Genomic DNA, 25,155 nt, shown 5'->3' with positions numbered 1-25,155 from the left:
CTTACCTGGCTTCCATCAAGAGCCGTAAGCTCCCCTCTTGGCCCTCTGGAACTCCTAATGCCACGGCTGCCGACCTGAGCTCTAGCCTTGGCAACCCTCCCAATGGAGATCTCACACCAACGGCGCTGACCGAAACACTGACCCTGGCCGCCTACCCACCAGAGCTCCTAATGCCTTGGTCGCCGACCCGAGCCTTGACCTTGGCTGCCTACCCGATGAAGCTCCCAACGCCACAGCCTCTCACCAGCCCACCAACCCTGGCCATGGATCCCACAGAGCACCCCATGCTACAGCCACTCATCCTACCTGGGCCCTGGTTGCAGACCCAATGGAGCCCCTAATGCCATGGCTGCTCACCGCAACACTGACCTCGGCCTCGATCCTCACAGAGTTCCCTCCAGAACCCCAACCCCAACCACAGACACCACGGAGTTCCCAACGCCATGGCCGCTCACTGCAACACCGTCCCCGTACTCACCGGAGCTCCTGACACCTCAACTGCCAAGTCGAGTGCTGGACTTGCAGAAGATTGGATGTGTACATGTATATGAGGGAGTTGGAGAGTTGTTGGTGGAGAGTGGGAGGGGGGGAACTAGTGGAATTGTTCAAGTGAATCGGCATGGACTCGAAGGTCCGATATTGCCCATTTCCGTGCTGTAAATGGTTATATAGTTATATAAGATGATGCTGGAGCCTCCTTCGCTGACTCGCATCACATGGTTCCCGACACAGACTATCACCAAAGTCCTGATCTAGCCACTGGATCCCATTTACTTATCCCCCTCACTACTCCTTCCCTATCCTCCCTCGCCCCTCTCCACTCCACCCCATCTCCTCTTCTTTGCCCTCCTCTTCTCCCCAACCCTCAGACCTCATCTCTTCCTCCTGGTCTCTAGTTACCCTCCCTACCCCCTTTCCCCACCTCTGACCTTCTCCTCTGACCTCCCCACCCCCTCCCCCATCTTTCCCTGTTTCTCTGACCTCCCCAACCACTCTCCCCCTGCCAACTCCTCTCCTCCCACCTCCACCCTCAGACCTCTCCAACCCTCCTCCTCACCTCCCCACTACACCAATCCCCACTCTAACCCCTGCTTGATTTTTACTATCTCCTTTGACCTTTTCCTCTCTTAGACAGAGTGCTCAGTCCTCAGTAGAAGCTTCACCTTTCTCCCCCTCTGCCCGCATGCTGTGATGCTGAACTCTTCTACTGCCTCTGCCTCCGGGCCCACTTCCATAACTGCGATTCTTTCCCCCCTCCTTCCGACCCTTTTTCTTGCTTCAAGCCTTCTTCCTCCTCCTGGACATCTTGTCCTAGGCAGCTGCCTGCTCTGGACTTTTTTATTTTCAACTGCCGCCGAGACATCAACTGTCTCAACTTTACCACTCCCTCTTGTAATCCAACTTCAGAATGCTCTGCTCTCCATCCTCTCCACAACAATACCAATCTCGCAATCAAACAAGGGTGGGGCATTTGTGGTCTGACACACTGACCTCTATCTTGCTGTGTCCAGTCGACACTCTCAGACACCTCCTCCTATTAACTCCTCCCACGGGACCCCACCACCACACATCAAGCCACTGTCTCCAAAACCATCTCTAACCTCATCACCTCTGGTCACCTCCCTTCCACGTCTACCCACCTTATTCTCTCCCATCCCTGCACTGCCCATTTCTGCCTCCTACCCAAGATACACAAACCCAACCATCCAGGTAGACCCATTGTTTCTGCCTGCTCCTGCTCTGCCGAACTCATCATACCATGACTCTTATCCTTTTTCCCCTGGTCAAATCCCTCCCTACCTACTCATCCGTGACACATCACATGCTCTCCATCTCAACGTCTTCAGATTCCACAAACCGGACAGCTTCATTTTTATGTCGGATGTCCAATCCTTTATCCCTTACATTACAGTCTGAAAGCACTTTGCTTCTTCCTGGAATAAAGACCTGAACAGTCACCCTCTATCACAACCCTCTTTCACCTGGTAGAACTTGTCGTCACTCTAAATAACTTCTCCTTCATCTCATCCCACTTCCTCCAAATTAAAAGAGAAGCCATGTGTACCTGCATGGGTCCCAGCTACGCCTGCCTGTTTGTGGGCTTAGTGAAGCAATCCATGTTGCAAGCTACATTGGGGCTGCCTCATGCACCCGCGATGAGTTTGTCAACTTCATTCATTTTGCATCCAACTTCCACCCCAACCTCAAACTCATCTGGTCCATCTCCGATAACACTCTCCCCTTCCTGGATCTCTGTCTCCATCTTGGGAGACCAGCTTTCCATTGACATATGCTATAAACCCTCCAACTCCCACCCTGACTACACCTCCTCACTCCCTTCCCCCTGCAAAGATTCCATCCCCTTCTCTCAATTTCTCTGTCTCTGCCACATCTGTTCTCAAGATGAGATCTTCCAGTCAAGTGCTTCTGAAATGTCTGTCTTCCACAAACATGGCTTCCCCTCCACCACTATTGACTCAGCCCTCACCCGCATCTTCTCCATTTCCCACTCATCTGCCCTGGCCCCTTCTGCCCCAGACGTAACCAACGTAGAATCCCCTTCATCCTCACCAACCACCCCACCAGCCTCCACATCCAACACATCATATGCCAGAACTTCCGACACTTAGTACAGGATCCCACCACTAGACACATCTTTCCCGCTCCTCCTCTCTCGGCCTTTCACAGGGACCACTCCCTCCACCATTCCCTCGTGCCCTCATCCCTCCCCACCCATTGCACGCCTGGCATCTTCCCCTGTACCCACAGGAGGTGCAAAACTTTCACCCACTCTTCCTCTCTCACCACAGTCCAGGGCCCCAAACAGGCCTTTCATGTTAAGCATCACTTCACCTGTACATCCAGAGGACTTATCTTCTGCATCCGATGCATCCTTTGTGGTATTTTCTACATTGGAGAGACTGGTTGCAGACTGGGAGATCGTTTCGCTCAACACCTCCTCTCCGTCCACAACCACAGTGACCTCCCAGTGGCCAACCATTTCAATTCCGGGTCACATTCCCACACTCATGTCTGTCTATGGCCTTGTGTACTGTTCCACCTTGACCACCCGCAGATTGAAGGAACAACACCTTATTTAACATCTTGGCACCCTCCAGCCAGATGCTTGAACATTGACTTCACTGGTCTCCATTAAACCTGCTTGCCTTTTCTTCCCCTTCCCCCATTTCCCGCCTTTCTAGTTCTTTCACCTACACAGCCCTGCCTTTCCACCCTCTCCCCCTCTGTGCTGCTGTCCTCTAACTCCCTCCCTTCTCCATCTATCATCTCTTGCTTATTCCGATGTTCACCAGCATTTTTTCATACTCTGTTGAAGCCCGAAACATCAATTTTGTGTCTGCCTTTGCTACATGAAGGACACGGTTTTACCTGCTGAGTGTCGCCAGCATTTACTTCAACCATGATGCCCACAGAATTCTGTGTTTTACCAACTGACCGCAAGGGGTAATGTACAGTAGAGTATATACCTACCAGAATATCTTTGGGATTTGGGAGGAAATCTGGGAAAACCCATGGTGACGAGTAGAATGTGGGAAAACCCATGGTGACGAGTAGAATGTGGAAATCCCACAAAAGTTCAAGATGAAACCCTGGTCGCGGGGCTGTGAAGCAACAGCATTAACCACTGCATACCATGCAGGGCTAGCTTCTTTTCTATTTGTAATGTATGAAGGAGAGGAATATTTTGGTGAGGAGGAAGTTCACTGCCCTTGTTAAAATGTTATGATATTTCAACTTAATTGCTGAAGCAATTGTTGTTACATTTAAAAAAAACCAAATGCACTGCATGGAAAAGATTGATTTGTGCTATTTTTGGGGCTACTTTTGTCTGGAACTCTTCTGTATGATTTTTATTAATAAAAATAATTACATATTTCTTCCTACTTGTAGAGGTTACGTACAGAAAATCGATTGCTGAAACAACGCATTGAAACATTGGAGAAGGTGAGTGCTATTTAATTTGAGTTAAACATTTAAAAAATTTTAAATCTGAATTGCTTCATTAATTCATCAAAATTGTTATTTTCCCTGATCAAAATGGACATCCAACATAAAAGGCTGGGTAGTGCTTGGTTCAATTACACATTAACACCAGTCGAGAGTTAAGTGGCACAGAGCATTTAATAAATGTATGATGGGAATAATCTGGTATTATTTTGAAATGTTTGTGGAGGATGGTGGTGGTGGGGGGGGGATTACATTTAGCTATGACACTTTTAAAAAATTCTGACAAAGTATGAAATTTTGGTATTTTGTAAATGCAGATGCCATACTTGAGATTGAATTGATTTTGACAAGTCTGACAGCATAATTGGCTGCTTATTTTGAGGGAGGAGGAATAGGGACAGGGTTGTCCTAGAGAAATTTAAGGTGGCATTTGAAGTTTAGATCATTAGTCTGAGATTATATCCAGATAATTTGATATTGGAAGTAAAGCATTGGAAAAATTGGGGAATTATGCTAATTTATCTGCAAATCTCTCGCTTTTTTCCTGCTGAATTCATTAAATTAAATTGTGGGCATAAACCATATAACAGAGCTTTCTGACATCATTTTTTTTAGCCCTTTTTACCCATCTTTGAATCTGTCCATGCTATTCCAACATTTACACATGAAAAAGCAAATGGGATCCCAGTTTCTGCAGATTTTTTGTTCACCTCCATTTGGGTCACATTTTCATGAAGTTTGATAGTGCCTCGCCTCGACTATTGCTTCTTTAGCCTCATGATATATGAAACTTGTTCAACCTCCATTAAAAATACACAAGAATGTTGCTTTTTGTCTAATATGAAAATCGACTTGGTGTCCTCATATTTGACAAAAAAAATGGAAAGTTTTTGTTCAATACTAATTTGAAACAAATAGTGTGAATAGTGGACTTACTTTACAGTGGTCTGAATATATTTGTCAAATCCTTGTTTGGTTGAGCATTTGGAATGTTCAGCTCCCATCATATTTGCTACGGGTGTGGATTTAATACCTAACCTTATTTTCTTTAATTTATCTTTAACAATGGATCATTTCTCTTCTGAGGCAAAATTGTTTGTTCTTGTATGTTTTAAAAAAAGAATCTTTACAAATTAATAATGACATTTGGCATGCTCATAATGCCGATTTTTACACATGAATTTTGTAAAAAATTTTTCCTCTAAACTTAATTAGAAAATGAATAAATTTACTATTTCCCCCCACCCCCCCCCCCCCCCACCCCACTCATTTGGGATTTTTCTTGTGTAATTTGGTGTAACATCTTTAAAAAACATCAATATGAGAAAAAAAGTAATTAACGGTAATTTTACTTGGATTAGGTGACAGCATGAAGATCCTTGTGTTCAGCCAAAATGTTTGAGGTGTGATTTGTTAATTATGTTGTATGATAAATGTTAGCTTCACTGAATAATTCTTTATTGTTTTATGATTGTGTTCTGCTTGGGTTGTCATTGGGACATAATTAAGCATGCTGAACAACATTTCATAAAGCTGTCGTCTGCACAGCAAATTTTAAATTTTGCAACCAAATCTACCTTTTAATTTTATTCTGCATTTTCTTTTTTTTAAAAAACTTTTCCAAATTAATACATTAGGAATATTTATTTCTATCTTGCTCTTGTGATCTATTCTGCAAATCGTGCTATAAAACTATGGTCATTGATTTCATAGTACAGGTATGAAGTTGATTTATGTGACTCAGTGCATATTAAGGTCTATTTTACAGGTCGGAAGATGAGTGTTTTGAAATTTAGCGGTGTTGAAGTTTATTTAGTTTGTATATTTTGGTAGAATTTAAGTGGCGAAGTTAACTACAAGAAGTGAAAATAGAATTTATCTAACTAGCAGCCTGATGGGGATGACCTGCTGAATGCTTCTTTGCTTTGGTTAGTTTTATAAGCTGCATTGGAAAATGGAGCACTAATGTGAGTACTAAAGAGCAGTAGTTTCAGAGTGAATTGGAACAATGTAAGCTCTGTAGGAGACAAAAAAACGTTTATATGGCCAAACTTTAATGTTTGTAATACTTGTACTATTATGTTTTTCTAAAGTATACATTTTCTAATTGCCTCTAACAAAAGCATGGCTTCATATTGTGCATCTAGTGGCTCAAACTGCAACGTGGTCCCATGTGTGACCTAAAAGAAAATAATAAGCTCTTTGCTTTGTAAATTTCAGTTATTTAGTTTTAGTCAAACACCTCTGTGCTTTGCTAAATCGTGATGTGATGGAAGTTTGTATTCACTGTTCACTTCTTTTCAGCACGTAATATAAACATATTGAAGGAAACAATACTTTAGTGGCAGAAAAAACTCTTTTGAGGAGTGATTTGGAAAAAAAAGACCTTGCCATTTGCAATTTCCACAGTTTCTCTTCTGCCTGGTTTTACAGCTTATTATTATCAAGATATCTTTTTATGTTCATTGTTTTCCAGTCTTTCTCTTATATCTGTCTGGATTTTTCCTTTGTAGGAAAGTGCTTCTTTGGCAGATAGATTGATTCAGGTACAGTTTATCATCCTATCCATGTTTTATAAAATGGATAAATGCTGCATCCCTTGAGAGAAACTGCCTTATTTTTATTTACAGTTTCTTGTTTTTCACAAATTTGATGTGATGATGTGTTTCTGGAAAATGGTCACTTTTTAAAAAGATTTAATGTACACTATTTTTTTACTGTAATTTTTTCATTTAATTAATAATGAAGGGAAAAGAATTGTAATTGCAATGAAATCAGTCCCCTGTCGAAATAAAAAACCATTAAAAACAGTAAATACATTTTAATGACTGACCATTCCAGATGCACATTCTTAAGTTTTAAAAAATATATGTATATTTAAATGAAGGAGTGTTTGTAATTTTAATGCATGTTCATCTCCTCACTAACTCTAAGTTTTCTAATTCAATCAAGGCCATTAATTCTTACTACATGTATATTTAGCAGAATTGCATGTAGAAAATTTGGTAAGTGCTTTACATTGCTAAACAGTATCACTAGGCAAAAAAAAACTTCAAATAATAAAATCTAATGTCTGTCCTCTGGGATGTATTACTAATCTACCAATGTAAATTCGAAAAACTTTTCACTGCTCCCCCACACCAATCCTTATTCCCTGCACAATTGTGTCCGAAGGGACAAGTGACAAGGGCACAGGAGGCAGAGGAAAACTACCTCATTAAACGGGAGCTGGCCACCATTAAACAGCAGAGTGATGAGGCTAGTGCTAAGCTGGAGAAAGCTCAGAATGCCTTCAGGGAGCTCCAAGAGCAACGGGTAAGGAGGCTGGCAGCATCATCTATTTCCTGTTCTTCATTGCTTAATTTGCACCTTATTGTTCATGTCATCTCGTCTCATTTTCAGCTTGGAAATTATTTTAGTGTTTGTTCAGTTTATAAACCGAATGCTTTGCATTTCCTTTTCTTCCTAGGGTGTTTTTTTTTTTTGTTTTTGCAGGTTCTCTGCCTGATGATAGACCAGGTTTTTCTTCGTTTCATAGTTTAGCATAACAAACATAATCTGTATTCGAGCAGTCAATTATAGATCTGAATCATCACCACACGAATACCTATTCAGAAATTGCTGAAAATTAATGCTGTTTTCAAAGTTGTTCAAGAATTTAAAGTAGAGCTAGAATGTAAGAACATAAGAAATAGGTGCAGGAGTAGGCCATCCAGCCCATCAAGCCTGATCTGATGATAGGCTCATCTCCACCAACCTGCCCTTTCCCCATATCCGTTAATTCCCTTACTATGTAGAAATCTATCCATCATAGTCTTAAATATATAGATAAAAATGATCATCATTTGAGGTTTGTTTCAGGCATAAGGAAATGTGTTTTTGATGATGGGATGGAATTGAGGGTTTTAATATTTTTTGTCACCCATTTATCTCAGCCCTTGAGTTGGCAAATTTTACTGTAACAGCAAATAGCGTATTTGAACGCATGATGTTAATACACAAAAATTAATTGACGATAATCCAACTGTCAAGAAAAGTTTGGCAAGGGATCCTTTTGCAAAATTTCTGGACTTGACAGTGAATGCAAGCTTGGTTCTTTTTTTCTGACATCCTTTTGTCTAAATTTCACAGAACTCAACGATAGAAATATTAATCACGTTCCCTTAGTGCACAGACATACCACTAATTGTAAATGAACAGCGATATTGATGGTTGTTGATATGAATATAGTCAGCCTTTAAATTTCATTTTGCACCATAGAGTATTTCAATGTAATTGTAAAACCATAAGGTATATTTGACTTTTACTACTGGATTTCTTAATGGACCCAGTTATTGTTCAAACTCCTTGAATGATTCCCCAAAAATGTACTTGTAATTTGTTGGCTGATTCCCTTCCATCGATAGAGAGCTTACTGAACATGTACTATCAATATTGAAAAATTTGACTCAGGGCCAACCATCCAATACTCTGCCATCATTCCATTGCCTTACTATTTAGGTGCATGTTTCACCTGTGTTTTGGATGACAACCTGAAACTTTAATGGGGATGGATGGCAGTCATTTGCTTTGAAATTTAGATCCATGCAGTACCTTGCAATTTGCTTAACGTCCATTGCAGATTTCCATGCAATCTCTTTCCCTCAAAAATCACCTTTATATTTGTATTTATTTTATCAGCGAGTGCTGGGCATTGATTATTTAATCTGCCCAGAAAGTGTTAAAGGCTTAAAAGAGTTGACACCCAGAAAGGCATGTTGGAGAAAACACCACTATTTCAGAGTTCAAAGAATCATACAGCATGCAAGCAGACCTTCAGCCCATTGATACTGTGTCAACCATCAAGTTTTTCTCTCTGAATTATCCAATGACATTCACAACTGCATACTATGTAGGAGCTGCACCAATCAGAAATCATAATGAACACTTTTAGCACAGAACACTATCCCAAGGTGTTTCAGAGATTAAAAACTGACAACTCAGTAAGGAGAGCAGAAGCAAAATCTTGGTCAAAGAGAATGAAAGAAGGCTTTAGTTTCTGTAGTGTGCATGGATGCGCCCCTAAACCTTGATAGTCAATCACTGTTAAGGAGTCTCTTCATAAAGAGGAAACACAGCAACCAGTTGTTATGCAGCAACTTCCTTGAAAAAATATTGAATTGCTGGATCATCTTTATTTTTGTGATGTCAGGTGAATAACTGCTGCCCTTTATGTGGCAGATGGTCTCCTGAGATGGCTTACTGCCATCCGAGAGGACAAATTGCTGCAATTCAATATTGCATCCAAAAAAAGTGCTTCAGCCTGTTCTTAAAATTACTGTAAAATGAGGTTGTCTCGATTTCTCATTGAAATTTAAATGGTTACCACAGAAAGATTTTTTAGGAATATTTATTTGGATCGTTATGAGATAAAGGGCAAAGATTAGGATTGTCAACCTTCCAGAATTGCACTGTAACATCCAATAATTTAAAATTAAACTCGCGAGCGTAAGTTATTTTCAAAAGAGAGCGTAGAGGCAAGAGTTACTTTAAAGAGTGAGTGAAGAGGTGAGAATTAAAAAAGGTGCAGAGATGAAAGTTGCTTTAAAGAGACTGTGCAGAAGCAAGTTGTATTAAAGGGAGGGAGAGTGCAGAGGGGAGAGTTTTATGAAAGAAATTTTGGAACTTCAAATTGTAAGTAAGGAAACCAAATATGATTGAAGGTATACAAAAGAGGCCCTTGTTAGATGCCACATTTTTTGGAAGAAGTTTACGGAGATTAGGAGGGAGTAAGACCGTGAGGGAATTTGAAAATAGCTGAGATTTTAAATTCTGAAGCCATATTGGACCAGAAACTGCTACTAGTTAGCAGAGATATTATGAAAGACTCTCCATCGACCAGCTACAAGGAGAATGGTTTTGAGGAAGTTGGGCATTGGAGGCTGATTAGCAGGGCATTGCAATTATTGAGAGTGGATGTGCAGGTAAATAATCTTTCAAATGCACAGAACATGATATCAGAATTTTGAAGGTCAAATTAGATTTTTATATTTTGGGCAATATGATGATGAGCAGTTAGTGCTGTCATCTCACAGCCTCAAAACCATAGGTTTAATCCTGACCACAGATGGAGTTGGGTAGAGTTTGCACATGAGCCTATGGGTTTTTAGATATACAGCATACTAATAAACCATTTCGCCCCACGTGTCTGTGCCGCCCAATTTACCCCCATATTAACCTCCACCCCTGGTATGTTTCGAATGGTGGAAGGAAACTGGAGCCCCTGGGGAAAACCCACACAGATGTGGGGAGAATGTACCAATTTCTTACAGACAGTGTGGGATTTGAACCCCGGTCCCGACCGCTGATGCTGTGACGGCGTTGTGCTAACTGCTATGCCAACTGTGCCGCCCTTAAAGTTTCTGCCAGGTTCTCTGGTTTCCTCCCACAGCTTAAAAATAGGCCATTAGGTTAACTACATGCTGCTCTTTGGAGGTGAGAGGAAAAAAAACAAAAGGGAGTTGATAGACTTGTGAAAGAGAACAAGTTGCAAGATAATTTGGCAATAACGAGAGGGGAAGGAGAGTGATAAGATTTCTCTGCTGGTAGTTGATGTGGACGTGACAAGCCAAATAGTCTCATTTTGTGGCTTAATAGATAAGTACAAATCTATTCCACTAAGCAGCAATGCATAGGATGGGCAATGAACTAGTGTCATCAAACACTTGGTCTTTGGTACATGGAAGAGCACAGTGGTGCGTTATTTTTAATAAATTTCACACAGCTCAAGTTTGTGTAACTTGAAATGTTTATTGTTGGATGGATACAAATTTGAAGGAGAAAACAAGTCTGAAGACAACTTATTAATTGAGGCATACGAGATAAGAATTTTTTTTCTATGGCATTTTCCTGTGATTTTTTTTGGTGACTTTTTTCTCTTGTAACATTGTTGGTGCAATTTCGGGAGAATCAGTTAATGGCTTGTTTCTGTGTTGTAAATTTTGTGTATTTCCATATATTGTTGACTGTTTACATTTCATTGTTGATGGTAGAATGTTAATACAGTAAAATCCCTGGTATCCGGCACCTACGGGGATTGGTAGATGCCGGATAAATGAATTTCCTGGTTGCTTGAGATTGTGTGTAGCGAAATTGGTGAACTAATGACGTCCGTGCTAACTTTAAACTTCTGCATTTTTAACCCATTATTTTCTTTTTTTATTGTATTTTCTTTTTTTTTGCCAGTTGCTTGAATTCCAAATAACAGGGATTTTACTCTAAAAGGTTACAATTTAACCATGGGTCTCTGAAGTCCATGCTATTTTTCATAATCGCTGGAACTGGGACAGTTTGTTAAATGATATTTCTGCACATAATTATAATGCAAAAGATATGACCAACAAATGTGTTTGAAATAATTGATTTTAATTTCCATGTTTACACAGTATTTGATTTGTATGGCAAAAGGCTGAAATACTTTTTGTTTGAAATTGTACATAACATTGAAATATTGATTATTTGTGTACATTTTGTTTGAATTGAACACTTCAGAGCACAAGGGAAAACATTAAAAAAAAAAGAATTGGAATAGGGCGCTTATTTAAAACTGTCCTTGTAAATTGCATTGACTTCTCAGAACCAAAGAAAATTGACAGGATCTAATGTGCTGTTATAATTTTAAGGAAAGAATGAAAACTCGTTTGCCTTTTGTGTTGTTAATTATGTTGAGCACATGAAATGTTTGGATAAATTGGATGAGAATGTAACTAGCAGTATGTGGCCAATTGAGCTTACTTCATTCTTCAGGAAGACTATGGCTAAATTTACAAAAACCTCTCTCATGTATATAATCTTTATACAACACAGTTGCATATTTGAATGTTAAATGCTGCATCAAATTTAGTCTAAAATGATCAGAATTTCACAGGCAATATTTTATTGATAATTATATTTAGCAATTTTATTTGTTTAAAAGAGCTTAAAGGTTGCCAATAAGTGATGTTTGTTCCATTTTAATTGCCTGAACTTTTAAGTTGTTACACAAATTTTGCCCTGTGGGTTCTTTGATCCTATGAAATTTCTTCCAGTATTTTGAGATGTTCATTATATACTCGGGAATAAAAGAAATTCCAGTTGTAGTTGCATTCCATAAATTAGGAAGTTAATTTTAAGCCTGGCAATGTTGATGGTGAAGAAAGAATTTGTGTGTAACTTTGTACACATTATTAATCTTCATTTCCATGCCTTTAATTATTGAATTGTGAGTACTATTAAGAATAGTGCTTGAAATGATTGCTCAATCAAGTCTGAATTATGCAGTTTTTATGGGCCCAGAGGACCCCAAAACCCAGCAGCAATAGAAATTCACCAAGACAAAAATTACTTTAATTTTCTTTAAACATAAAAACAGGATCAAATTTTAACTTATAACTATTAACTTAACCCCCTTCTAATTCTAAGCGCACGTGGATGTAACGTGTGTGTAAGTTCAGGAAAGTTCTTTGATTCACAGTCCAATTTCATTTCTCACTTCTCCACGTTCACTGGTATCAGGCAATTCTTATACAATGCACAGAATTTAACATTTATATCAGGCTCTGGTGCTTAAAGTTAAATGGTTATCGTTCAGGAAGGTTCTTGTTGGTTTCAAAGAGAGATTAGTTGCTCGTTGGACACACACAAACTGATTTACTTCCATCGGTCACTTCAGTGTCTTACCGAAGAATCTTTCTCCATTAGGGTTTTCCAAATGATAACCTCTTCTTCCAGGTCACCACAGAGTTCCTGTTGTTTTCCCTTATTTCTCATGTGAGGACCCCAAGTGTTTTTCAACAGGCTGAACTCAGAACTCACAACCCATCTTCAAATGGGGTTTTCAACCAAGCCTGCCAGCTTGTCATGTTGCAGCCTGAAATGCCACTGCAGAACTGAATTCTCTCTCTCTCTCTCTCTGCTTGCAAAACCACCAAGACTCCCAAGGCTCCAGACCCAATCTTTGAAAGATCTTAACAGCCTCTTGAGCCCAGACTCTTCAATTTGCACCTGCTTTTGAAATTCTTTAGTAAAGTAGTTTCATTGTTTTTGCAAAATCACTGGTGCTTGAATGTCCAGCGTGAGGAAAACTCTTACATTTTAAATGAGATTTCTTTTGTGAAGTGTTGATGTCTATTTGTGAAGTGACCAACTCTCTAAACCCCCACAATCTATCTCTTTTAAAAACATTTATATATAATATAAAATATATAATCCATCACATGTTACAAATTCTAATAAAGCCAAGTCATCAAACCTTGGATTTGTGTCTCATTAGGAAACATTTGATCCATCTTTGGGGAAAAATGTCCACATTTTTATATATTAAAAATTTTTTTTTACTAATGCTTCTGTTGGATTTGTATCCATTTTGTGTACCTGGTGCACACTCCAGTGTGCTGTACCTGACTTATAGGAATGAAGCTGCAACTGTCTTGGGAATTCAAGGGCTACAAGTTTCACATTTATTGCATAAGCAAATTTCTTATTTGATTTTATAATAAATGCTTACATGCAGATTTTACAAATCTGCCAAATTCTCTATGTGAATAATCATTTCTACAGTACAGTGTTGCAAATGACCTATTGAAATATATATTTTATTGAAATGCAATGGAATATATGTTTTGTGCATTGAGATCCAGATCCTTAATTTGAAAAATCCAGACTATAGCACAGATTTTATTATTTGAAATGTATAATTAATTAAATGAATATACTTTAATTGCCATCACTTTCAGCTAAGACTGGATGTTAAAGTTCTGATTGAAACTTTTGCAAGGTTTAATTGGATTTACTCTTTAGTAATGTAAATACATTGTCGAGCAAAATGACCTTGTATTTAATTTTCAGAAATTAATACTTAACTATCTTTTCATAAATACTGTATTCTTTTGTAGCATAAATGTAACCCACGCTACAGTGAGGATTTTGTTCTTCAATTGGAGACTGAGCTCGTGCAAGCAAGGTTAAGAGAAGCAGAATCACAATGTGCACTTAAAGAGATGCAGGACAAAATTTTGGACATAGAAAAGGTACTTTGATTAATTTGACTTGTGTGTAATGGAAGTGTGTATCACTGTACCGACAATCTACTTCAGTAGCTAAAGCTTTCTTTACATTTTATCCAATTTTCATTTAAAAATATTGTTGTTGCCCTTCTGAACATGAAAATGTTACAATTTAGATTTTTCATCAAATCTTGTGCAACATTTAATTATTTGTAGAGGAAGATGGTGAACAGAGCTAATGGCCGAACGTTGAACATGAAGAATCATTTAAATAAAGTAAATGGAAACAAGATCAGAGAGGAATAATTTCCTTTCTGGTTGTAAATTTGTTGTTCAAGTTTGTTTAACTGGATTTTTATATAGTGCCTTAACCCAACCAGTAAAAAACAGCCCAAACTTAAATTTTTCCAACACTTTAAATTAAAAATTCCTCTCAACTCGATCAAATGCTCTTTCCGCGTCAAGCTCGAGCACCACTGGTAGGTTGGGTTGCTGACTTGATCAATGTAATAATTCGAAGAATATTATCAGAGGCATACCTATTCTTTATGAAACCTGCCTGATCAATGTGTACTAATTGAGGTAGATATTTGGCGAGTCTATTCGCCAATATTTTAGCTATTACATTGAATAAAAAATTGGCCAATATGAGGCCACATTCAACAAATCTGTCTTTCTTTGGTATTACTGTAATTATCGCACTTGAACAAGATTCTGGTAATGATTGTTCATCCGTTATTTGTTGAAGTACATCCAAAAATATAGGAGACAAATTATCATAAAACACCTTATAAAACTCAACAGTAAAGCCACCGTCTCCTGGAGATTTCCCATTGGGCATCTCCTGCATCGCTTGCTTAATCTCAAAATCTGTAAATTGAGATTCCAATTCTTTCACATCATCTTCTCCTAACACTGGCAGATCTAAAGTAGATAAAAAAATTTAATAGAACCATTATCTCGAACCCCCTCAGAAGTATACAATTTCTGACAAAATGAACAAAATTGGTCATTAATTTCCTGAGGCTTATAGGTAACTATTGAATTCTTTTTCACAGCATTAATAGTTCTCGAAGCCTGTTCTGTTTTCAATTGCCAAGCTAATACTTTTGAGTTCTATCACCTAATTCATAGTAACACTGTTTAGATCTCTGAATTAGACGCTCATATTGGTAAGTTTGCAATGTATTATAATGTAATTTCAATTTAGTTAATGCTGCCTTTTTATCTTCAATACAATTTTTTTGAAATTTTTTCCAACTCCGTTATCTGTTTCTCCAATGTCAAATTTCTGTCAAATACTTTTTTTCTTTTGCTGAATAACTAATAATTTGGCCCTGTAAATATGCTTTCAAAGCATCCCATAAAATGAAATTGCTCTGTACTGAATTCGTACTTATATGCAAAAAAAGAAGCAATTTGTTCCTTAACAAAACTAACAAACTCTGGCTTCTTCAATAGCATTACATTAAATCTCCAACGATATGTTGATTGCAGAACTTCAGATCCAGCACATGATATAAATAACAGAGTGATCAGACACAATCCTACTCTTATATTCAGCCTGAGTAATTCGAGCTGAGGGTGGGGTGGGTTTATATTGTTTTAGTTTACTTTATTTTGTTATTATTTTTATTTATTGTTTTTATGTAATCTGAAAATTTTAAATAAAGTTTAAAAAAAAAAGTTTGTTTAACTGAAGCAAGGCTGTAGTAAGAAAACTTTTGCAAGTGGTCACCTCTGATTAAAAGTTTAAAAGATTGCTGTCTTTCACATGTTTTGTGAAATGTGATCAGGCTGTGCCGAAGCACCAGAAGCAAATAATCTTCCTTGTAATTTATGCACAATACACGTTGGACATTAGTATTTCTGAACTGTGGTTATTTGTCATGCTTTAAAACATTGGTGCAGAGTTCAGCAGATCTTGCCAATTATATGCCATTTACTGAATTTTAATTACCCTTTGAGCCCTCGCTGCCCAAATACACTCATTCGACCAATTAACCTACTAACCCCGTACATCTTTGGAATGTGAGAGGAAACTGGAGCACCCTGAGGAATCCCATGTGACACAGTGAGAACATACGTCACTGGATTTGAACCTGGGTCACTGGCAGTGCAACAGTGCTGCACTAACCACTATTCTCCTAATACACGGAGTTGCACGCTCAGTCAAGTCGTGCGGAAAATATTGATTCACTGAAGGTTAAGCCGCAGTTTTTTGAACAATATTTTGTTCAATGCATCATGCTGTTAAAATTCAGTAAACTGGCAAGATTTGCGTAACTCTGCACCAATGCTTTAATATGGAATGGAAATGAGGGAAACAGCCAAGTTACATTTTTGTGGTGAAAGAAAAGTATCAATTCGGCAGAATTAAAAAAACATTTAAAGCACTGACCTGAATAAAAATCACACTGAACAGGTGTACCAAATAATTAGGCGATTACTGTACCAAGTTTTATCATGTGCATTATGCAATTTATACATACACCAAAAATCATACTGGCTAATATTATACAAAAGAACAAAATATTAAAAGTAAGCAGGTTCACCCAGAGGTATTTTGGTGTAAAATTTTCATACAGGCCAATATATTTTGAAAAGTTATTTCTTAATTTTGCCAGACATTAATGGTCATGGAATCTAAAGTTCATATTTTATTGACCAATATTTCCTACTATCCCTTTCTCCCTGTCCTAATAGATTCTTACCATTTCATTAAACAAACTTGAATGACAAGTTTACGTCCAGAAATGAAATTATTCGTTTCTGATCTTCTGTTTGCTTTATTTAAATGATTAATTGTGTATGTTTTCTTAGTGTTCAACTTTTGGCCAATAGGTTTGTTCACCACCTTCCTGTTTACAGTGCTGCATCTTGAAATAAAAAAATATGCTTTGCAATGCTAATGGGTGGCACTATTGGGCAAACGTAAGAGTTTGAATCAACTTCTTGTTCCTGATCCCAAATATGTGTTTTAGTAATCTTTTAAACTTTTAATCAGAGTTGACCACTTGCAAAAGTTTTCTTACTACAGCCTTGCTTCAGTTAAACAAACTTTTTTTAAAAAAAACTTTATTTAAAATTAGTATTTAATACTCGTATTTCATCTTTAAGTAGTCTAGCACCAACACAATGAAGTTAGTATGTCTGAAGGTCATGAAGCAATCATGAAATAGAAGCAGAATAAACATTCCAGGTTAAGGAATTCTTACCAGTTTGTATTTCTATTTGGCTTTTGTTGTGCATTGATCCTGACCTCAAAAGATGATAATTTCTTTAATCATCAGATAATTTATTGCTATTTTTATACTGTTCCTACAGTAGTATATATAGAATCAGATGATCAAATCTGCCCCGAATTGCCTGATGCAGTGCATTGTTGTGTATTCTTTGCCTTCTGGTAATTTTTGTTTTGGGGAGGGAGAGTTCTGCATCTGTACACTCCTGGGTCATTGGAATTTCAAATTGTGACTCAACAGAGATTTTTATTTTTGAAACCTTTCCAATAACAGAAAAATAATTCCTTACCTGATGAGAATAATATGGCCAGATTGCAAGAAGAGCTCATTGGGGCAAAACTAAGGGAAGCAGAGGCGATGATGAGCGTAAAAGAACTTGGACAGCAAGTTAAAGATTTGGATGATCATTGGCAGGTAACATAAACCTTGAGTAGGTTATTTGCAAATGTATCAATGTTCTTGTTGCATAATTCTCAACATTCACGGTATAAAATGTTTATCAGAAACCACAAAATATTGCAATCACAAATGGTTTATTTTTCATATCACATTTTGCTATTTGAAATTTATTGTACGCTAAGTTGTATATTTCAGTGAAATTTGATGTCCAGACACATTAAATATAGTGACAGCTTTGTGCAGTCAGACCTTGTATTTACATAATCTGCATTCCTTTTGCAGTACACCAGTTGAATTGTTGCATTTCACTGCGACTTTCAGAGAATAACAATTTTGTTTTTGAGGTGACAAAAGATTATAGAATGCAAAACAAAACCATGGCAAAATGGAATAAAAGAGAGCCTTACCACAGATGCTAAGTTTGTAATTCAGTAGAAAGCCAACCTGTACAGCAAAAGAGCAGGGGAGGGCTGGAAAAAAAAGAATTAAATGGGAATGTTTGATATATTAGATAGTAACAAATAAGAGAACCCATATTCTTTTGTAAGCGCACACAATGTCTGGGTTGAGCAAATTGGTGAGGACTGAATTAATTGCTTGGAAAAATGAAATAAAAAACAGTTGTATGAAGAGCTCAGAGATACGACAAGGTAGACTGTAAGGACCCATTTCTGTGCTGTGTTTCTCTATGATTCTACAATTCTTATTGATGGGTCGATTTTTGAAATCCTGAAATGTTTTGACAGAATAACTAAAATTCAGATGATCAGGCAAAGAACAAGAGGTGGCATAATATTGCCTTTAAATAAAGGGTTAAATTAGAAAATAGAGTAGGATTATTGAGACAGCTCTCTCAAAAAGTTGGCAAAGGGTATGATAGATCAAATGATTCTTCTTCTGCTGAATTATTGTGTAATTCTACGACGGTGGTTTTCAAAATCCACCCCCCCCCAACTCACAGTCCACCTTTAGTAATCCCTATTGCCATCGATTGCTTAAGGTGGTATGTGAGACGGAAGGGAAGGTTGAGAATCACTGCTCTAGACCTAATTGTTACTGAAATATTTTGCTTGAGAAAAATTGTCATTGGCCCATTTCCATTTGAGTTATGAAACCATGCACATAACGAGTCAATGAGGTACGATTAAAACAGTAGCTTTCAAACTTTTCTTTCCACTCACATACCACCTTAAGTAATCCCTTACTAATCACATGGCATAGGGATTACTTAAGGTGATATGTGAGTGAAAGAAAAAGTTTGAAAACCACTGCTTTAGCCAGAGATAAAATCCAAACAAACTGAATGCTATTTCCAAATCAATGTCTTCTAGCCCTTCTATCCCAATCAAATCTTCTAGCCCTTGCTTCATGATTCTGGACAGTATAGATTTGTAAATCTTGTATCATAGACAAACATAGAAGATAGGAGCAGGAGTAGGTCATTCCGCCCTTCGAGCCTGCTCCGCCATTCAATGAGATCATGGCTGATTTTAAAGTTCAGTACCCCGTCCCCGCCTTCTCTCCGAAACCCCTAATTTTCTTATACTGAAGAAACATATCTAATTCCCTCTTAAATATATTAAATGAACCTGCCTCTACTGCCCTCTGTGGCAATGAATTCCACAGATTCCCCTTCTCTTTGGATTTATTTTTCTCCTTGTTTTTTTTTTTAACTTCCTTTTGCTCTCCACTTTTGCCTTTCCCGGTTCTCCATTTTTGAAACTCATTAATTCTTATGCGTTTTTCTGTTAGTCTTCTGAAGATTCATATGCTTTTTCTTCAAATGAAAGTTGAATTCACTAACTTAAAACTTATTTTAAGATAGGACAGCATGGTTAGTGTAGCAGTTAGTACAATGCTATTACAGTGCCAGTGACCTGGATTTGAATCCAGCGCTGTTTGAGGGGAGTTTGTACATTCTCCCCATGTTTGCTTGGATTTCCTCCCACCCTTCAAAACGTATGGGGTTTGTAAGTTAATTGGAGTATTTGGGTGGCAAGGCCTCATGGGCCAAAAGGGTTTGTTACCTTGCTACGTATCTCATTTTTAAAAAAAAAGTTTTAAAGCTTTTTTTTAATTGCTTTATTCATTGGGAACATTTAGGTACCATTTCAAGGTAGATGTGCCCAAGCACCTCGGAAAAACATAATAAGGTAAAATCAGATGTTGTGACTGTCATGTCATGCATTACATAATATTTGGCCAACAGTATAATAAGCAAATAGAGCTGATGAACAGATGCAGAAATTGAATTGTTTCTTGTCACGTATACCGAGATACAGTGAACACCTTGTTTTTGTGTGCTTTCCAGGCAAGTCAAACTATCCTCAAGTACAAAAGACATTGCAAAATAAACCAAAAGAGCAGGGAATAGTCTTTCAGAGATAAAGTTCAGTTAAAGACAGTGCAGGTCATTATCTGATGAGAGCGGGAGAAAAAATGTCCTTGAATTAGTTCTATGTTTCCAAATTCATTAGATGTTGGACTTTTGATTAGAAGGATGAAGATAAATGTTCAAACGTTGAGGACTGGAGATGAAAAATCAGTGAAGGTTAATGAACATACCTTGCAGACTTTGCAATGAACATGGAAAAAAAATGATAGAAACCTTTCCTGTTCACGGCTAGGGTACATGGAATGAAGATTACTAGCAAAAAAAGCCAAATGTGAAGTGAGCAAAAACTATTTTCTGCATGAAGTGCTTCGTGTCTAGGACGCACTGCCAAGAACAGTGAAAAAGGCAGATTCAGTTCTGGGGCAAACAAGAATTGGATAAGTATCTGATAGAAAAGAATACTCAGAGCAATGGAATGAGAGTGGGAGATTAGCTGCATTGCTCTTGCAAAGAGCTGGTACAGATTCATTAGATGTATTGACTTCCTTCAATGTTGTAGCCATCAATCATTCTTATTAAGGTGCATACTTTATACGTGACAGTCAATAATTCAGATGTATTAAAGATCTATTTTATAAAGCTCTGAAATAAAGAGTTCAAATTGGCAAATAAAATAAACAACCGGAAGGAAGGATTTTGTGTGATTTCATGGATCAGTTGCCAAAACTCATGGATCACATTTGGCTCATTTAGATGCACACAGTACAGTTTATAGAAAAACTTGTTAAACTCAATTTTAGCCACATTTTCTCTTTTTGCTGCCTATTAAAATTAGAAGTTTTTCTTCCTTTTATGTTGTATAAATGAAGTACAAGATAACGGAAAACTCTTGAACGTTGAAGCATGTTAAATTCCAAGTTTATTAATCGTTACATTTTCATTACATTTTTTACATGTTGATCATATTATTTTTCCCAAATTTGATAGATTACATGCAAGTTATTAAAGATATTTATGCTTCATACACGCTGGCTTGTATTACCTTTCAGATGACTATCAAGTATCTGCTTGAAAGTAACAGAACTGAATTGTCAAAGTAGCAATACCCAGTTGTAAAAAGACTAAAATATTTGGTTCACAGTTTGAATAGACAGTTAATTGTGTACTTCATTTTGAATTCTCCTGAGATATTCACGTTATGCAGTGCATCCCTTATTCTCCACTGAAAATAACTGCACCCCCTTGTGGATCACACCAAATGTTGTAAGATTTAATTTTTTAAATTAAACACCAACATTTTATCCTAAAATTAACTGTTATCTGTCCTTTACTTTTTGCTTTGATTTGATACAGTATTTGAATTATAGATATAATCTTTGGTAAACATTTTTGTGTTGACTTAGAAGATTTTTCAGTGAGAAAAAGCTAGCTGTTGATGGCTACGACTTGGTTAGAATTACTGCAACGCGACTCCAGGGTGACCAGGATAGGGAAGTTGATTTACTGAGACTGAAGTTGTGGAGAAGAGAAGTTGATATGGAGAGAGCAGGAGGAGCAGGTTAGGGCCCCATGTAGGATTGGTGAACCAGTTGAAAGTGAAACATGACGATTAGAGGCAGAAGTTTGGCAGATGCTTGATAAAGGAGAGAGAGCCAAGGAAAACAAAGGGGTCAGATGGTGAAATATGAATCATACAAAGTGGAGAGAGCAATTAGAAGATGGCTGCCAGGGCTGAAATCTGACAAGAAGAGAAGGTAATAATGATGTCTTATCTTGATGAAGAGCTCAAGCCCGAAAGATCAGTTCTGTATCTTTACCTTTCCTACATAGAGGACACTGTCTGACCTGCTGAGCTTCTCCAGTATTTTGTGTTTTTACTTCAACCACAGTGTCTACAGATTTTTGTGATTTACATGGAATAAAGAGAGACTAGTTTGAATCAAAATGTGGGGGGGGGGGGTGTATGAGGAGTGGAAGGAAGAGTCCAGAAGAATCCTAGAATCCAGTGATTTGGAACCAAAGAGGCAGAAGAGCTGGCTGGGTGAGGAAGGGAACAAAAAAGGGGAGTAGGCGAAGAGCTGATGGGATACTCAAGAAGAGCGAGGGAGCTGATTACCTGAAATTAGAAAATTCTATGTTCATAACATTGAGCTGTCAACCATTCAGGTGTTGTTCCTCAGGTTGATGCAGGGCCCCATTCTGACAGCAGAGAAGGGCCAGGACAGACAAATCGATGTGGGAATATTAAGGCAACTCAAAATGACGTGAACCCAGGATCTCAGGATCTCAGGATTGCCTTTGTGTATAGAGTGTAGATGTTCTTGATTGGAAGGCCTCATTTTGAGAGCAGATGCGGTGATGGCAGAGAAACTGAGAGACAGGGATGGCATCCCTACAGGAGATTGGGTGTAATCGAGGTTAGCTGTGGGTTTGTGGTAAATGCCAGTAAACAACTTGTCTCTTGAGATGGAGACAGATCTAAAAAGGGGAGAGGTGTCAGAGACAGTCAAAGTGAATTTGAGAGCAGGGTGGAGATTAGGAGCAAAGTTGACTGAAAGGTAAGGTGGTGGGGAGGCATTGGTTATTGAGAGGAAGTTGATGCAATTTTAAGGACATCAGCTGAGATGAAATAGAATCTGTATCAGTCATGTTATGGAATACCAGTGGGCAGAAAATGTGGCTGGGAGAGATATGCAGATAGAAACCTATTAGCAGGCAGGAAGCAAGGAGTGGTAAATGGGTCCTTTTTAGATTGGCAAACAGTTGACAGTGGGAAACCACAAAGTCCAGTGCTGGGTCCCTAGCTATTTACAAAATATGTTGATAATTTCAACGAGTAATTGCATGCAATATCTCTACATTTTCAAGTGACACTAAATTGGGTCGCCGTGCAAGTTTTGAGGAAGATTCCAAGAGGCTGATTAAGTGAGTGGGCAAATGTATGACAGATACAGTAGAATGTGGATAAATGAGGGGTTATCCACTTTAGTGACAATAATAGGAAGAGAAATTCAATAAGACCTGAGCTTTTTGACAATTATTGAGCATCAAAAACATCTTGGGTCACAGATATACGTTGGGCCCCCTTTTATTTGACTGAAAAACCAACACAAATATACATAATTGTTCACTTGCACCCTCAAATACACATTCACATCCCTCCCCTCCCCAACTCCCTAACCATCTTGGTACCTTAGTTGACAGTATCATCGATATATTACCAATGATACTAGTACAACCCATGCACCTATCTCACAGTTTTCTGTGGAGAATTTAGGGAGTTGTCAGAGATTCCAAATAATGCAGTTAATGGGCATGGTTGCAAATTAACTTGTAATATTTTGGATAATGTGCTAAAAACTCCACTCCAGAATGCCTGTATTTTGGGTCACTGATAAAACATGTGACTTGGGTGGCAGGGGGAGCCATTCCATGGACTGCATTTATCCTCTATTTCAGGATAAATGGGAACCCTGTGCAGCACCTTAAATTGAATAAGTCCCAACTGAGCACAGGACGTGGGAGAGCAAATTCTATCACTAGCCTCTTCCCAGTTTCTCCTCAATTCCTGTTTCTAGTTCTTGCTCCCATTCTGGCTTGTCTTTTGATTGACAGAATAGGGCCATAAATTTTTGAAATTGTCCCTCTCACTCCTGGGTTAACTGACACTAGACCTTGGTTGTTTGACAGGTAACTGAGAAAGTCTGAAATAAAATGTTGAATCTGAAAGTAACAAAATAAGTATGTTGATGTATGTGACAGAAAAATGAAGCTGCTAAACCCTCCGTCTACATAAAGGTCTTGAAGGATACTTTTAGTTTGCCATACATTTAAAAAAAGGGATCAGTAACTGATGGTGAGAAAAAGTGATATAAGGGACCCTGAACTGATGCAGCTGCCCACTTAAAATGACGTCTCATCTGGTACCAAATGTTTAATGATTGTCGGTGAGGTTAGAAGGTTTATGAGCACTGAAGAATATACCATAACGGCTAAAGAAGATGATTTGCACGACTCCTCCAGTTTACACCAAGAGAGCTCAGGGAAGTAAACCCAATAGCATAGTTTATGTAGAGGCATGTGTGCTGCCCAAAGTAAAATTGGAAATTGAGAAGAGCAAGCCCTCCACTAACCTTACAATTTTGCAAGAATGCTTTAATAACCCTTAGAGTTCCCATTCCAAATAAAGGAAGAAATTATTTTATCCAAAGAGGTGAAAAAATATTTTTAGAAGAAATAGTTTGAAACAAGTAAAGAAATCTTGGTAGTATATTTAACTACATTTATCCTGCCCATTAGTGACAAGGGCAATTGCTCATCTCTGAAAGTCTTACTCCTGGTCAGTAAGAGAAGTAATTTTTTTATGAGTGTGACAGATTATGTTGTGTGTGGATTGTATATAGATATGTTTTTGGGAAATAAATTGGGGTAGATTTTTTTTTAGTGTAGGTCACATACAAACACTTTAAAACAGTTCTTATTTAAATACTGGACCTCTGCTCATGCTAGACATGTCGGCCCCAAAGCCTTTGCAAAATCTTTGGAGAGTGGCCAAGAGACTTCACTAATGGATTGTTGTTTACAAAAAGGCAACAGATGAAAGAACTTGTCGAAGCTGCAGACTGTCTGGAGGGGAACTTGCTGTTTTAGAAAGGTCATGTGATTTTGCAAAGAGATAGAGTCTGACAAGCTTTTCTCTGTCTGTGTGTGTGTGAGAGAGAGAGAGAGAGAGAAACAGACAGATAGACAGAGATCAGTTCTGCAGTTATACAGTCAGCAGCAGCTGGGACTGGAACAGGACAAGCTGGCAGGCTTGTGGAAAACTCCATTTGGAAGACGGGTTGTGAGTTCAGCCTGGTCAAAGCCTTTGTGGTTCATGCAAGAGGAGATGACTGGCTATCTAATGTTTCACTTGAAATAAGAGAAACAAAAAGGAACTCTGTGGTGACCTGAAAGAAAGAGGTTATCATCTGTAGAACCCTGAGGGGGCAAGTTTCTTCGGCAAGACAATGAAATGGCTGGTTACAAGGAATCAGTTGTGGAGGTCCTGGAACAACACATCTCTCTGAAAATCGACAAGAACCTTCCTGAGCGGTAACCATTTACTTTTCAAGCACCAAAGCCTGGTGAACTTTATAAATGTTCAATTCTGTGCACAGTATAAGAATTGCCTGCAACCAGTGAA

General features: G+C 38.2%; 1 protein-coding gene across 11 annotated transcripts in view; it reads left to right on the top strand.

Moving 5' to 3' along the window:
* evi5a (ecotropic viral integration site 5a) overlaps positions 1–25,155 on the top strand; it is a 271,867-nt gene that overhangs the window by 116,518 nt on the left and 130,194 nt on the right. For 7 of the 11 annotated variants that reach the window (XM_069939241.1, XM_069939244.1, XM_069939236.1 and 4 more), the window contains 5 exons: positions 3,913–3,966; positions 6,483–6,515; positions 7,144–7,284; positions 13,881–14,015; positions 17,510–17,650. In XM_069939241.1, coding sequence (XP_069795342.1) covers positions 3,913–3,966; positions 6,483–6,515; positions 7,144–7,284; positions 13,881–14,015; positions 17,510–17,650 — 504 coding nt within the window. The remainder of the gene's footprint in view (positions 1–3,912; positions 3,967–6,482; positions 6,516–7,143; positions 7,285–13,880; positions 14,016–17,509; positions 17,651–25,155) is intronic. The other 4 variants (XM_069939246.1, XM_069939240.1, XM_069939247.1 and 1 more) reach the window with 2 other exon arrangements.

The sequence above is a fragment of the Narcine bancroftii genome, chromosome 5 (genome assembly GCF_036971445.1).
Source record: "Narcine bancroftii isolate sNarBan1 chromosome 5, sNarBan1.hap1, whole genome shotgun sequence".
In the NCBI taxonomy this organism is placed as follows: domain Eukaryota; kingdom Metazoa; phylum Chordata; class Chondrichthyes; order Torpediniformes; family Narcinidae; genus Narcine; species Narcine bancroftii.
Note: the sequence above shows the minus strand (reverse complement) of the source record. Positions and strands in the feature narration are given on the sequence as shown.